General features: G+C 43.2%; 1 protein-coding gene across 1 annotated transcript in view; it reads left to right on the forward strand.

Annotated features, from left to right (window-relative positions):
- The window catches only part of Vwa8 (von Willebrand factor A domain containing 8), a 304,908-nt gene that overhangs the window by 201,692 nt on the left and 87,356 nt on the right, over positions 1 to 15,860 (forward strand). Inside the window, exons 27-29 of the mRNA XM_075950004.1 lie at positions 2,198 to 2,306; positions 3,880 to 4,018; positions 7,130 to 7,329. Of these exons, the coding sequence (XP_075806119.1) occupies positions 2,198 to 2,306; positions 3,880 to 4,018; positions 7,130 to 7,329 (448 nt within the window). The remainder of the gene's footprint in view (positions 1 to 2,197; positions 2,307 to 3,879; positions 4,019 to 7,129; positions 7,330 to 15,860) is intronic.

Here is a 15,860-nt window from a genome sequence, read left to right on the forward strand (position 1 = left end):
TATTCTAAGCTAGAAGAGAGAAGATCCCACTCTAGGAGATCTACCCTGTTAGCACAGAAACATGTGTTATTGCCTTATTTAAAGGAACATGTCATAGTCTTCTAATTCAGCATGACCCCAGCCACCTCCCACTCTCAATCCAGGTTATGGTCTGGGTACTTAAAATGTATTGTTTTATTTTGTTAAGGCTTATCTGCACATTTTTATTGATGTGTGTGGTAAGGGATGGCCATTAAGGTCAGAAAGGGCGTCGGATGCCCTAGGGCTGAAGTTAGAGGCAATTGTGAACCAAGGTGGATGATGGGAATCTGAATCTGGTCCTTCATAAGATCACCTAGTGCTCTTGACCTCTGAGTCTTCTCAGCCCCTTAAAATGTGTTTTAGATAACGTATTCAAATGTATCCTTTCAAGTGAGGTGTGACACAGCATCTCACTGTACCCTTTCTTCCTCTTGTTTCAAAGGGACAAAAAGCATTCTTGACCAGTTATTTAGTTCCTTGTCTTGTGCAAAGAGTAATCAAGGCTCTATAGTTGTACTAAGCTTACGGGAATGCATGTCAGACCACAGCACTCCTGGAAACAAAATAACCTGTACGTGTCAATGTGTGCTCTGTTAATGAGTCCCATACTCATTCTAAACTTATTGTGAGGTATGGCCACATCAAGAACTTTAAACCCCGAGTCTTTGATGCTGCTGTGTCATATCATGAGTAAGAAACGTGGTGAAATGACAGTGACAGATGGGCGGTTTCGTTTTTAAAGATTCAAGCAGAAATATTTGGAATTGAGAAGTGAAAGTTCTACTCTCAGGCTTGCCTGACATTTTATTCTTTGCTGCTGCCATTTTGCTTTAGTATATGAATCACTCTACGTCAAAACTGCTCCAGCCAGATGTAGTACTGCATGTCCGTACGTCCAGCACTTGGGAGGCAGAGGTAGGAGGAGTGGTGGGCAGGCCTAGCTTTTCATAGTGTATGCTAGGCCAGCTGGAGCTATACAGCAAGATTATGTCTCAAAAAAGAAATGAAAAATTATGGCGTCACATGTCTTAAATATTAGCATTTGGAAGACTGAGGGGAGTCCATTCAAGGTCAGCTTGGGCTAGTAGTAAGATCCTGTCTTAGAACAAAAAGTTGTATTTCTTTAAACAAAATAAAGCAAATACAAAGCAATTCTACCAGAAATCAGGGTAGTAGCTTCCGTGGTAGCCATGAAGTGTCTCCAGGTGACTTCTGGGTCCTGGTTTTTGGCTACTGGTTACATGGGTGTATTCAACACTAGGTGACACATTTATATGAACATTTCCATGTATGTGTTACATATTAATCATGAAACAACAGTCTATGGGGGATTTTCTTTACAGCGTCCACCAAGGGTCTGATACTAATATTACCCTGGTTGCTACTTGATTCAAAATGTAAAAGAATAGACTGGAAAGGAAAATGAAATGACTCGCTCCAATTTCTATTAAGCCTTCCTATACTCTACCAGGTATCTGCATGTAAAGTTACTGCACATTTTATTAATTCCATGGGAATTATGTTAGCCCTAACTGTAGTTGTAATTAAGGTGAAGTGGGAGAGTCTTATCTTCTGAGTGTCTTTTTCATCCTAATGTACATTCTAAACATGGTGTTGTACACTGCATTCTAAACAGAATGGAGCACAGCTTGCTTCTAAGTGAAGCATTTTTCAGTTTTATGTGTGCTGCCGGTGAAGGGTGGCACAGGTGTTTCTCCCTCACTTGATGTGCTGGCTAGTGTGACGTCAACCTGACACACGCTAAAGTCATCTGAGAGGCGGGAGCCTCAATTAAGAAGATACCTCCAAAAGACTGGGTTGTAGGCAAGCCTGTAGGCATTTTCTTAATTAGTGGCTGATGGGGGAGGGTCCAGCCTATTACGGTTGGGATCATCCCTGGGCTATGGTCCTGGGTTCTGTAAGAAAGCAGGCCGAGCAAGCGAGGAAGCAGCACACTCCATGGCTTCCGCATCTGCTCCTGACTCCGAGTCCCTGCCCTATTTGAGTTCCTGTCCTGCCTTCTTTCAGTGGTAAACAGTAATATGGAAGGGTAAGAAAATGAACCTTTCCTCCCTAACTTGTTTTGATCATGGAGTTTTATTGCAGCAGTAATAACCCTAACTAAGACACTTAATAATGGGGAAAAAACGCTCACTTTTCCAATTATCTTTGGCAGGTTGCCTCTCCCAGAGCAGACGTTCATGGGCTACTGGATAACCGGTCAGGCGGGAAATGGGATGCCAAAGATCTTGTGTCCAGTTGAAACATCTCATATCGACGTAAAGGTTGTTATCCTTATTATTTCCTCAAAACATTGACTCTTATGAACTTTTCAAATATTCTGTGGCTACGCTCTGTAAATCTAAGGACTTAGCAAGTGCTTGGCTCTTTAGCTTCTGTGCCAACATCGAGGTCGGTCTGACCCCCAAGGAATTCAGTGTAGTCTGTTGCCATTGGCCAAACAGAACGTCTAGGACCCGATTTTATGTTTCAGGCGAGTCAGTCGGGTATATTGTATATTTTCCTTAAAAGATTGTTCTGTGATAGTTGTCTTTACTTTGTGTTTGCCAACAAGATTAAATTATTTTGCTTTTTTAAATTTTTAGCCATACATTGGTGATGCTGTCTTCCTGTGAAAGGGAAAGGGTCATTAGTTACCATCAAACCATTCTGAGCATGTCAGGTATAAAGAGCTCCCCTCTGGGCAGTTAGGTACCTACAAAAGTCATTAAAAAGGGTAGCAGGAACAGAGGTTGGAGACACACTGGACTCACTGTTCTCTGTCTTCTGCTACTCACTTCTGGGATCTACACGGACAGTACAGTCAACAGCCCTGTAAATGGCTGAAAAGTAACAGGAGATTTTGTGGTCACTAAAGGTTCTGTCTTCTTCACACTAGACAGTTATGGTGGGGCATAAAAGGATGTTTTCTTCCACTTAAGTAGAATTTAGAAAATCAGGGAGTGAGTCGTAGTCTGTCAGTCCCTCCAGGGAGCATGGACTTCAAAGCCCCTTGTCAGAGCTGCCTCTCTCTTCTGCCCCCAAATGTCAGCTGAGTGAGTGATCTGAGAGCCTAAATCACTCCCTGAAGTGGTGTCTCCAGGTACAAGGACAGGTACACTTTGACTCTCCAGTCTCCTGGGTATAATCCAGATAGGAGGGGACATGGTGCCAGTATGTAGCCTGAATCTTTATTAAGGACCGTGGGGCAGGCAAGTCATTGAAGGTTTAGTTGTACCCATAGGGTTCTTCCAGGAAATCATAACCGGCTACCCAGAACTGATATTCACAATATTATCATGTTAGTTCCTTTGCTTTTCTTTATATTGAATGATTATAACCGCATATAAAACATTCTACTTTTCATAAGTAGCACCAGTGATTATCAGTCATTGGAAGGTTTTTTTGGTTTTGATGTCACTTTTTTTTGACATTTCATCTTAAAGGCCCATTTCTCCCACCACATTTCAGTGTCATGGTTTCATGATCATTCTTCACAATGGACATATGTTAGTCTCTGGTGTCTTAACTTGTAAGTTATCCCGCTGGCTTGCACAACTCTGGGTCTTGCTGTTTGGGTGTCAGGACCAGTTACTAGTTTAGGGAGAAGTGTAGTCATGAGATATTTTCTAGTGCCTTATGCACGGTGTATGTCCTTAAAACAAAAGCCAGTGAGGAGATCTGTGAGCTCGTGTGTATGAAAGCACTCGGGAAGGTAAGTAAACGGTTTTATTGTTGTTTCAAGTATGGTAAAGTGGAGTATGTCAAGATGGTAAATGCTGAAATGCGCGTTATGTATTGGAAGAGCTGTTTTGTGACTACCCAAGCATCTTCGCTAAGACTGCCGCTCTGTTGTAGGGTCCCGTGCTTGCAAACATAGAAGAGTACCCAATAGAAAGGCATGAAGCGAGATTCCTAAACTTCACCGAAGAGTATACCTCGTGGAGGTTTCCACTGGATGAAGTTAATTTAATCTGCGACATTGCGGTATCACACGGTACATCCATTTATAATTTTGATCTTTTCCTCCTGCACCGATTTAAAAACAGAGGGGTTAATCCTGAGGCATCGGGCGCTCTGTGAGAGACTTGGTGACTTGGTGGATCTGGAGAGCAATTAGATATAATTTAGAACTAATTTCCTCTAACCATCACACAAAATGCTGCGGTGGGCCCCACATGAGCACTACTGGGTGGGTACGCATATGTCTGTTTCTCGTTACAGTCCTAGCACAAAGCTAAACACACTCAGGCGTGTGCTAAAAATAGACAGGAAGAAGGGAGAAGCATTGGACTGGGGGGAGGGAGGCTTGGATTCCAGTTTGGTGATTGCATTCAGCCTAGAATGACTTGCCATCATTAAGCCTTCGATTGTCTGCGATGTGGGTAGAGGAAGGTAGTTATGGGCTTCTGTAATTGTGGACTGGTGCCATTCATTACTGGCTACTTTGTTCCTCAGTTGATGTCAGTTACTAAAGTGATACAGAGCAGCAGCTGGGGGAAGGGAGGGGAGTCACTAATTTGACTGAGATGGAAATTTCCCAGGGAAAGAAGTCAGCACCTTGCTTTTGGTTCCTGTAAGTCCTGTGGATGTTCCTCATTGCCCAAGTCAGCTATCTGAATAAACGTATGCCTTCAGATATTTGGGGGGTTGTATGGTTTGTAGTAAGGATCCGTGCTCTCATCAGGACCGGTTGTGTCCACTGGTAAAGAACCTTTGAGAGGCTAAATTGAAGTTTAAACTTTAGCGCTTGTGAGTGCACAGTGTCCTTCTGCCCACACCTGTAGGGGACAGCAATTACCTGCAGCTGTCCCTGTGTTCCCAGCAGGCAGTCACAGGTGGCTGTGAGAAGGGCTCCTGGTTTGCTTTTCCTGATAAAATGTACTCTTTCCTCCCAGAGTGAACCATATTTGCAAACTAGTCTTTTCCCTTTGTTTTGACCTTTCTAAAAACCTCATCTGCATTTGACAGAAAAAAGAGCACGTTCTTGGGTTGGAATTGAAGTTAATTATATATCTATGTGTTTGAGCCAAGGACCGCACGGCACTTACTGCTGTAATATGAGAACAATTAATTACTCCGAGGTGCCCTTTTCTGTCAGCGTTCCTCCTGCAGCCCTCCTGCCCTCTCCTGTGCAGGAAAGTGCCCCTGAAATGCTAACTGAACTGATTTTTCCTCATAAAAGATACATTTAAAAGACCCATAAGTTACAAATTCTACTGTTCTACTATTCATCTGATATTTGGAACTTCTACAGCATAGTTCATGTCACCTCTTCAATAATAAACCAGAAGTGGGGGCATGCACCTTTAATTCCTGTTCTTCAGAGGCAAAAGAAAGAGGATCTCTGTGAGCTCAAGGCCAACTTAGTCCACATAGTGAGTTCCAGGACAGCCAGAGATACATAGTGAGACTCTATTAAAAAAAACAGAAACAAAAAAATAGTAATAATAATAATAATCTTCAGTCCTCTTCCTCCTCCACTTCCTCCTTTTTAAAACAGGGTCTCACTAGATAGCCTGGCTGTTGCTATTGTTTAAAAGTTTCTTTCTATTGCTGGGACGAGATACCATGACCTCAGCAACTATTATAAAGGAAAACATTTAATTGGGACTGGCTTACAGTTCAGATATTCAGTCCATTATCATTGTGGCAGGACATGGTATGCAGGTAGACATGGTGCCGGAGAGATAGCTGAGAGTTACACAGGCAACAGGAAGTGAACTGAGACACTGGAGGTGGCTTGAGCATATATGAGACCCAAAGCCCGCCTCCACACTGACACACTTTCTCCTATCTACTCCAACAAAGGCACACCTCCCAGTAGGCCACTCCCTTTGGGGCCATTTTCTTTCAAATCATCACAGCTCTGTCATCCATACTGCCTTAGGCTCACAAAAATTTGCCTGTTTCTGCCTCCCAAGTGCTAAAATTAAAGGCATGTATCACCATGCCTAGCCTGGTGGCTGTGTTTCTTATTGATACTAGTTTATTTGTTCAAATTTAACATACCTTTTTATGTACTATTATTTAGAGTTTTATATATGTACTGTAGAACTGATGTTTTGGACATATTTGTATGAATATTTTAGATATGCGTCATGCACAAATTCCATCCAGATTTTCTTGGATTGTCCCAAATTTTAATATATCTGTCTTCCTTTTTATCTCAATTTGGGGTTAAGGAAATATGATTGCTATAAAATAAATAACTGACAGACAGGCAGTGCTCAACACACGCATCAGACAAACTGCTTGGTCTCTTGTCTCGAGCTCACATGAGAGACTGTGGCCCTGTTAAGGGGGAGGGGTGCACAAACCAGCATCCTTGGCAGCCATGGGAACTTGCTTCAAGCACAGGCTCTAGCAGCCCACACTAGCTTTGCTGACTCAGAATCTGCATTTCCATTAGCTCTACAGGGGATTGAGGCGTATAGAAGCATAGGCATATGTGTTAGGAACTAGACTTCGGCAGTCCCTGGGTTTAAGGGAGATTGCAGAAGCAATTTTCTGGCATGACTATCAGATGGGAAGTTAAAATCCTTGGTGCTAGGCTGTGAGGGTTTAGCTCATCAGGAGAGTTCTTCCTTAGCATGCTCATGGCTTTAAGTTAAATCTCCATTACCATAGCTTGGAATGGGGAGACCTATAGGACTCAGATTTTTTAAAAATCAAATTGCTTATTTATAGAAAGACAATCATACAACCTGCTAACTACCTAATAGAAGAAAACTTCACAGATAGAAGACGCCGACCAAGTGTTTCTGCAGGAACAATAGAAACCACTGGGTCAGAAAATGCTTTGCTCCTTCCAGAGAAAAGTTCCCTGCCTTCGAAGAGAGTCACATATTTAATGGAGTTATCACCAGACTTTGTCGAATTATTTGGGAGCCCGGATAGGTACTTCACTCAACTACACAACATTACTCTGTCTACATTGAGGAAAGGAGCAGCGTTGCTTCTTGTGACCTTTGCAGTCTGACAAACCTGAAGGCCGTGTGCTGAGCTTCTGACCTAGCTCAGGTTCAAGATTTAGTAGCACTAGAACTCTTAGCCTATCAGAAAACTATTTAGAAACTGCACAATTAATCCATTTCTGTCATTTCAGAAAATGGGGAGCACACCCTGTATGTAGCTGCATGCAATCCCATTTCCTTATACTTTATGAATTTAACTGGGAAAAGTGGCTTCTTGGTGGACTTCTTTGACATCTTCCCAAGAATGATCAGTGGATCCTGGAGACCATTTGTGACAATAGCACCGATGGGAAGTCCGCTCAGGGGTCAAGTTGTCCTGCATGAGGAACAGGTAAGGACACCAGACACTCACGAGGTGCCGATGTGGGAAGAGTGAGTTCTGTGAAAAAGTCAAGTGATGTCAGCCATGGTTGGAAACCTGTGCTTTCAAAAGGACCAGGACAGGGCGCAGAAGGTCAGGGATCACACTGTACCAAAGGCTGGCTACTGTCTTCTCTCTGGAGAGACTTGAACACAAAAGATATGGTACCTTGGCAGAGGATGAAGTCATAAGTGATTGTAGGTCTCAGTGCAATTTGAGAGTAAATCCTACAGGATTTCCTAACAGAGCAGATATGGGGTAAGAGGGAGTTAGAGGCATTGTTAAATAAAAAAAAAAAAAAGTTAAGGGGTGAGCAATTTGAATGGAGTGCCCATCAACCAAGATGAGGAAGGAATCAGCTTAGACAGGGACTACAGAAAACAGTGCACTAAACTTTAATGTGTTAAGCTACCAAGTAGAAGATGAGAGTAGAATTCCATGAAACAGTGAGTACCAGAGATCAAAACTTGAGAGTCATGGGGTTATGCTTGTTATTTAAAGTCAGGAGACTGAAAGAGGCCACCAAGGAAGTGGATGCTTGTGGAGAAAAGTCTAAGCACTGAGCTGTGGGAGACTGAACTACTAAGATATTATAGAGATGAGAAAGCATCAACAGTAGGAACTGAGATGGGGTAGCTGGTTGTAAACAGAACTTTCTGTCCCTCCTGGTCCCTCATCCGTTCACTCTCAAAGAAAGACACAGGGCTTTTATTAATTATAAACTGTTTGGCCTCTTAGCTCAGGCTTATTACTGACTGGCTCTTACAACTTAAATTAACCCATAATTCTTATCTGTGTTTAGCCACATGGCTTGGTACCTTTTCTCAGTGCAGCATTTTCATCTTGCTTCCTCTGTATCTGGGTAAAACCAGTGGCTGGCTGCTTTGCTTTTTGGATCTTTAGGTTGAACCCCAGTATCTGACTCTGAGTTTTTATTAGCCATACTTCATCTGGTAAAGTGGGGGACTAGAAGGCAGTGAGGTGTCCCGCGAGGCAAGTGCTCATTCTGTCCAAAAGAGGAGCACAGCATCTATTATCTTCCACTGTTCTTCAAGCTGCCCAGTGAGTTACTGTTCTCCCTATTTGCATTGAGGAAAACCAGGCTTAAGAGAGTTTGTTCTTTCTAGTAACTATATAATAGGACCAAAACCCAACCAAACTGGATCAACCCTAACAGAATTAAACGTCCCCCACTTGTTCGCTACTGATAGCATGTTTTCTTACAGCCAGTGCCTTCAACATGCCAGACAAGCCCTGTGCTCTGGCCCTCATTGCTAATGTTTAGAGCAGAATATTGTAGGCTGAAATTTCCAAACAGCTGATAACATGGCTAGCAATATGGTTCATGGATGAAGACACTTGCTGCCAAGCTTGGTGACCTGGATTTGATCCTCAGGGCCCACAGAGTAGAAACAGAAACAGTTGCTGTGGTTGTCCTCTTTCTGACCTCCATCCTCTGTGTGTGGTGGCACACCATATGTGAGCGTACGTGTCGGAGGTGGTCAAAATATACAGCATGTGGCAATTGATACTTGAGATGGCAGCCCAGCAGAAGAGTGACTCTGATGGAGGTCAGTCCTGTCCAGCCAAGGCCTGCAGGACATCAGCTCTGGAAACTGTCTCTCACATTTGCTAGCGCAGCTTGATATCTCCCCAATACCTGCACTGTAGTGTATAATCTCATGTGATGTGTATATGTAATCTCCGGTACCTGCACTGTGGTATGTAATCTCATGTGATGTGTATATGTAATCTCCAGTGCCTGCACTGTAGTGTGTAATCTCATGTGATGTGTATATGTAATCTCCAGTGACTGCACTGTGGTGTGTAATCTCATGTGATGTGTATATGTAATCTCATGATTGCATCTCAATCTTATGGGTGCATATATCTATGGGTGGTCAGGAAGATGACTTTTCATTCAGCTATATAATTTTGATATATAGAATATATGCTTCATTACTAAATTCCCACAAGGACTGTAGACACTTAAAATCCTGCTTTGTTCTTTTGCTCAGACTGACTGCACACAGTTTAGCTCACTTTCACCTCAAAACAAGTTCAAACTGGACTAAAGGCGTTTTAGATCATAAGTTTAAAACTTTACAGCTGTGCATAAGGTCAGAGTCGCAGATGTCCAGCCAAGGCTGCAACACAAAGCACTCTAAGTAAAGCATGCCAGTTCTTTACTTGCCTGCCTGCTCATAGACCTGTGTCTCAAAGTTTGTCACGGGGCACTGTGCCCCTGACAGTCTGGTCATGATCTTACTCCTGTAACCTTGGAACTTTGTGTTGTCATGGCAATGGTTCAACTGTTGCTTACCCTAGAAATTTGTTTTTGGCCAATGGGAATTAACTCTTGTAATTTCTTTATCACTTCAGGATTCCTGAGAAAGAGATTTTAGGCAAGAGAAGAAGCCAGGAGTAATTATAATGAAGACAGGAGAATTAGAACTGAAGAAGAGCAATAAGGAGACTGACTTAGAAAATCACATGTGAGAGAATTTGTACATTCTCCCTCAGATAATCAAAAGAAAAAAGTCCTTTTTGCATGCTGATGCCATTATATATGCATACCCACCATACACACATGCACTGTGGCACACCATACATGAGTGTGTACATACCCAATATGCACACACTAAGTTAATATTAAAAAGAATTCATAATAGGAAAATATTCAACAAATGCAGTGCCATTAACTGTGCTCTAAAGAACAGCGTGTTCTAAAGAAACAATACTTTCAGGACTGTGAAGGTGGCTCAGTCAGTGAAGTATTTGTCGAAATAAGTATGAAGACCCAGCCAGCTGTAGTGGTACATGCCTTTAATGCCAGCATTCCAGAGGCAGAGGCAAGTTGAAGGCCAGCCTGGTAGTCCACACCAGGAGTTCCAGGACAGCCAGGTCTACAAAGTGAAATCCTGTCTCAAAAAGAAAAAAAATCATGAAGACATGAGTTCAGATCTTCAAAACCCACATAAAAGCTTCGTGCAACTGTGCATGCCTGTAATTCCAGCACTGAGGAGGGGACAGGTGGATCCCTGAGGCTTGCGAGCCAGGCAGTGTACTGAATCAATCAGGTTGATATGCTCCATGTCCAGTGGGAGACGCTACCCCGGAGAGTAAGGGGAGAGCAATAGAAGACAGCCAACATCAACCTTTGGTTGGCGCTCTCTCCCTGTCCCTCACCTCCCTCTCCCTCTCCTCCCTTTCCCTCTCTCCCTCCCGTTTTCTCGCGCACACACCTACCTTCACACACATGTGCACATGTTCACAGGAACACTGTACACATACACTGTGCACACATTTAGAAACAATCTTTTATAATGTATCTACTCGAAAGGAGCATTAAATAACATGTCCATGGTTCACTGGAGAAATCAGCACTTCAGATCTTACCCGAACCGTCCTGTTGTTTTTGTCTAATTCAGTTGTCATGATTTGTCTCCACGGCTGTCTACTGGAAGCAGAATTCATCCCAAACCAGATGTTGCTTATGCAAGTTTCTCTCCAGATAATTGGAATGAGGCTCTTGCTTTATAGATTTCCTATAAAATATCAATGCCATTGATGTGTTTTTGCAACCAGAAGAATCCTCTATAGGAAGCACCTGTCAGGGTGAATTTGAATTTAATAAGCTAATCAAATTTGGGTGAGACTCAAAATTTGAAGTATTTATTCTAACAGCCCCAGCAGATTCTCAGCTTGTCACATTAACATAAATTTACACGTACAAATTCTGTAAAACTATTAGAGTTTTTAGATGCTCAGCTCATGGTTTATTTCTCAAAAGGCCCAATTGTTTGGCAACATTGTAAACTAATTTTCTGTTCAATGGCAATGGCTTCCATCAAGGAAGCACGGTTTTCACTTTAGAGCTTTGATTGCCTTCCACAGCCTGGACCTCTGGGCCTTCTGGAATCCTGTCTGACTTTTGCATCCTGAGCGGACCTCACGGTATCCGAGTGCTTCCTCAGAGTGCCCATCCCTCCCGCTCCTCACAGGGCTATTCCTGCTGCCTGTTTTCTAAGTTGGTGCAGTCGGGGTGTTAGACCTGGGGGCACCACCAGCACTACAAAACTCTGAAGTTTAACAAGTGCAGTAACCCTTCTTCCTGGTTCTGGTAGACCTGGAGAGAGTACAGCCACAGATCTGTCCCTTATCGTTGTAAAATAAAGTTCTGCTGTAGATGCCGCCTCCTGGTTAGTTGGAAAAGTTGTTCAAAAATTCCTTACTAAAATAAAATCTTAAGTGAGGACAGGAAAACTAAAAATAAAGGCCTTCCCCTCCCCCTGTTCCCATGGGCTTATTTATGACATCTGCACGGTGTTTAGTGTTTCAGACTTGGGGCATGGAGGTCATCCAGAGGTTGCTCTTCTCCCAGTCAGATACAAACATCATAAAATGGCTCAGTCACTTCTCTGCCCTGCCCCCACCTCAAGCGTGCCAGGGCCGCAGTTTCTTGTACTCGTGTGTGACGTGAGGTTCTATTTTTAAGCACAGGCAGAATATATCATTAGTCATTTGCAGAAGGAACCCATTAACATCTAAAAGGATGGAGCCACAGAACTCCTTCATGCTGCCAAGTGTTGGTAGAGCTCGTTCTCAGCCCACGGGGCATTGCACTCAGGGATGTGTGTGTGTGTGTCTGTGTGTTTGTGGTCGCTTAGCAGGCACAGTGCTCAGGTCACGTATGCCCAGTTAGGAGGATGCAAGGTTTAGAACCTAGAAAAGGAAGATAAATGGGAACTACACTGAATTCTCTGTTTAATCATCTGCTGCTTCTTCATTTCGAGGAGAGAAACTTTATTTTAGGACTTCCCTTAATCTCGGGTTGCTCAAGAGCTGCGAATTTATGACAGAGTTGTATGTATTTATCGTGCAAGAAACATTTTATCTATTCAAAGATACTCAAAAAGAATTTAACCTAGAGCAGAGACCTTGTATGTTTTTAACTTTTTTCTGCTTTCCTTTTTAATTACTCTTGGGTATGCACGTGTCAAGGCCGTAGGTTGATGTCCATTACTCTTGGGTATGCACGTGGTGTCAAGGCCGTAGGTTGATGTCCACATCTTTGACCCCACTCTGCTTTACCTATTGAGGTGAGATCTCGCACTTGAGCCCAGAGCTCACAGGGTCAGCTGGTCTAGCTGGCCTGAGGAATTCCAGTTCTACGTCCCAGTCGCTGGAATTACAGGCAGCCACCATGCCTGGCTTTTATGGCCTTTACATGGATGCCGGGTTCCCGAGCTCTGTTCTTCACATTTCTCACTGACCTATATCCCCAGCCCTTGAGTTTACATTTTCAGAAGGAAAGTCTTGCTCTCACCACCGTTTTCAAAGCATTCAAATAACAGTAAAGCAAGACTGTTTGTTTGGTTTTTTTTCTGTGACAGGGTTTCTCTGTGTAGCCCTGACTGTCCTATGTCTTAGAACTTGCTCTGTAGACCAGGCTGGTCTCGAACTCTGAGATTCACCTGTGTATCACCATTGCCCAGATAAAAGAGAATTCTTGGACTAGTTATTCTAACTCTAATTACATCTAATGTAAGTTCTTTTTTCAAGACAAGGTTTCTCTGTAACTCTGGAGCCTGTCCTGGAACTCACTCTGTAGACCAGGCTGGCCTCAAACTCACAGAGATCCGCCTTTCTCTAACTCCTGAGGGCTGGAATTAAAGGCATGCGCCACCACTGCCCAGCTAATCTAAATTCTTAGTGGAGAATTATTATGCTATACAGAATGATACAATTTTAGGGTGTGTCAATATAAAAACCTCAGCTTTTGTCTTAAAGGGAATAGAACATTCTTTATTCTGGAGCCATCATAATGCCTGTGATTATGTCCTGGGAACATAGGTTTAGGTTCCCCCAAATTCCTCGGTCAGTGTGGAAGCAGTTTCATGAAGCTTTTATAGTTTTACAGAACAGAGAAAGTCATAAATCAAAGCAAGTTCCAAACACATTATTGGAGACATCAGAGAAGCAGGCACAACAAGACGGGGGAGCTCTTCTATAGGTCAGGATGCTCTCTGATGACGTTTGTAGCTCTTGGATTGGTGGATGCTGGTGTGCTGCTAAGTTAACAGCCTCTAGGCGGTTTTTATTTATTATCATAAGACACTCGTCCAGGCACTGGCTGTCCCAGAAGGCTCACACTAGCCCATGATAAAGTTGTCAGCCTCTGAGCCTGTGGGGTTCCAGGCAGCCATCAGTCTCTGCAGACACAGATGTTCTTCCATTAGTTTTGTTCACAGTGAGCCACAGCTGCCTCTCAGGGAGCTTCACTCACAGCTACTGATTGTGGAAAAGTTAGAGTTTTATCAGCATTTGTTGTGTGCAGTAAGCTGTGGTGGAAATCAATATGGCTTTAACTCTTGTGGTTTAATTATCTTGTAAAATTCATTTCTGTACTTCTTTTTATTTCTCTGACCAGATTGCATAATACAAGACAGAAGCCATGATTAAATTTTGATTGTATTCCCCCTTGCTTTAAATATGAGCTATCTAATTGATATTATGGCATAATGGAGCAAACGTACCATATTTTATTTTCTGCATCTCCTAGAGTCTGTGGTCATTGGGTGCTTTGCGTCTTTATCTCCTAAGAACTTGCAGTGACCAAGACAGCTAGACCCAAATTAAAAAAAGAAAACCGCCGTTGTGCAACACAAGGCTGAGTTTGCAGATGCCCTCTTCACCCCGTGGCCACTTTTACAGATTAACTAGAAGAGCCAGCTTCCTTGCAGTCCTTGAAAATAGTATTTTTCTAGTTTTCTCCATTTTAAATCCTTATTTCATGTGTTCCAGATATAAGTTCTATACTTAGGGTTTATTTCCTTTCTTAACACAGCCCCAGGGTAGGGAGGGGCCCTGGAGTTGGTATCCAGGACTACTTAGAGGTAAGGATTGTGTATGTTTGGCATGGGATGGGTTCCCTCTCTCCTTCAGAACTGACTGCTGGAGCCATCACAGGTAAAACTGGATGTTACAAACACATGTAAGCTTATTGGTTCCCACCACAGGAGCCTCCAGGGTCTGAAAGTTCCTCACTACAAATAGTTCCCTTGGGGACTGGATGGGGGAGGGGAGGACACCAAGTGTTTGCCACACAGAGGGAGAAGAGCCTAGAAGTCAGCATCTGAATGTCTGAGTGAAAAGAAGAGAAGTCGCCGGGCAGTGGTGGCGCACGCCTTTAATCCCAGCACTCGGGAGACAGAGGCAGGCGGATCTCTGAGTTTGAGGCCAGCCTGGTCTACAAGAGCTAGTTCCAGGACAGGAACCTAAAAGCTACGGAGAAACCCTGTCTCGAAAAATCAAAAAAAAAAAAAAAAAAAAAGAGAGAGAGAAGTCTCCTTGAGCCTCTGCCTGCCGAGCTCTCCCCAATGGCTAGGCCCCCAGCTGCATGGCCCTAAATGAGGCCACAAAGTCTTGTTTGTGTGTTATTGTAGCAACAGTAATGAAAGTTCCGTGGGTGGCAGGGGCAGAGACATCGCTCTACACTGCCCCTCCCTACAACTGTGAGTTCTCGTTGGAGATCTCCACTCAGATAATGCCACATCCTTGGTGTTGCCACAGACATGCATTTCAAGGCAAGCCAGTATTAAACAGATCTGGAGGGGAGGTGTGGTTATGTTGTTATTGGTGTTTGGGTTGTGTTTTGAAACTGTGTGTGTGTGTATGCACATGCGCATGACTGTGGAGGTGTATGTGTATGCATGCACGCACATGTATGTGCCGTGGTATACTTGGAATTCTTGATTATCATCTAGCGAGAAGCTTCATGGAGTGAGGGCCTCCATTTTCTTCCTGTACCTCCAGTCATTTCCCCTGTCTTTCTATGCACCCTTACTTTAGCTTCAGTGAATTTCAAGATGACTAGCATCTGCTACTAGCTAAGTTTTTACAGTCATATACTTCCCTAACCCATTTTTCTATGGTGTACATATTTACTTGAACATGGATCTATGAAAAGAATCAACGAGATTTACTGAGGGTCATGTAAAAGTGCACTCTTAAGTGCTATCCTTTTTTCATCTCAAAGATTTGTTTATGTGTGTGTGAGTTCTGCGTGTAGGTATGTGCACTGCATGTGTGTGCCTGGTATTTACGGAGGCCAGATGTGGGCATCGGATCCTCTGTAACTGGAGTACTGTGAAATAATCTTTGCAGGCATTTGTGCATCACGAAGTATGTGCTAGAAATCAAACATGGATACTGTGTAAGAGCAGCCAGTGTTCTTAAATGCTGAGCCATCTCTCCAACCCCAAGTGTAATCTCAGTTTCCTTGTGTCTATAGAACAAATACAACCAGAGCAGCTACCTTTGATTTTAAGACAACTTTCAAAGAGGTTACATGTTTACCTAATTAGGAAATTGTCAGTAAATTAACCAAAACTTGATATTCTGCATTAGGATCACCGAGTGTAGTGTCCTCGTGATATCTTACATCTCGATATCATTGTCTTCCATTTATTTGGTTGGCCACAGTGACCCTCACTCTC

This window comes from Microtus pennsylvanicus, chromosome 15, assembly GCF_037038515.1.
Source record: "Microtus pennsylvanicus isolate mMicPen1 chromosome 15, mMicPen1.hap1, whole genome shotgun sequence".
NCBI classification, from domain to species: Eukaryota; Metazoa; Chordata; class Mammalia; order Rodentia; family Cricetidae; genus Microtus; species Microtus pennsylvanicus.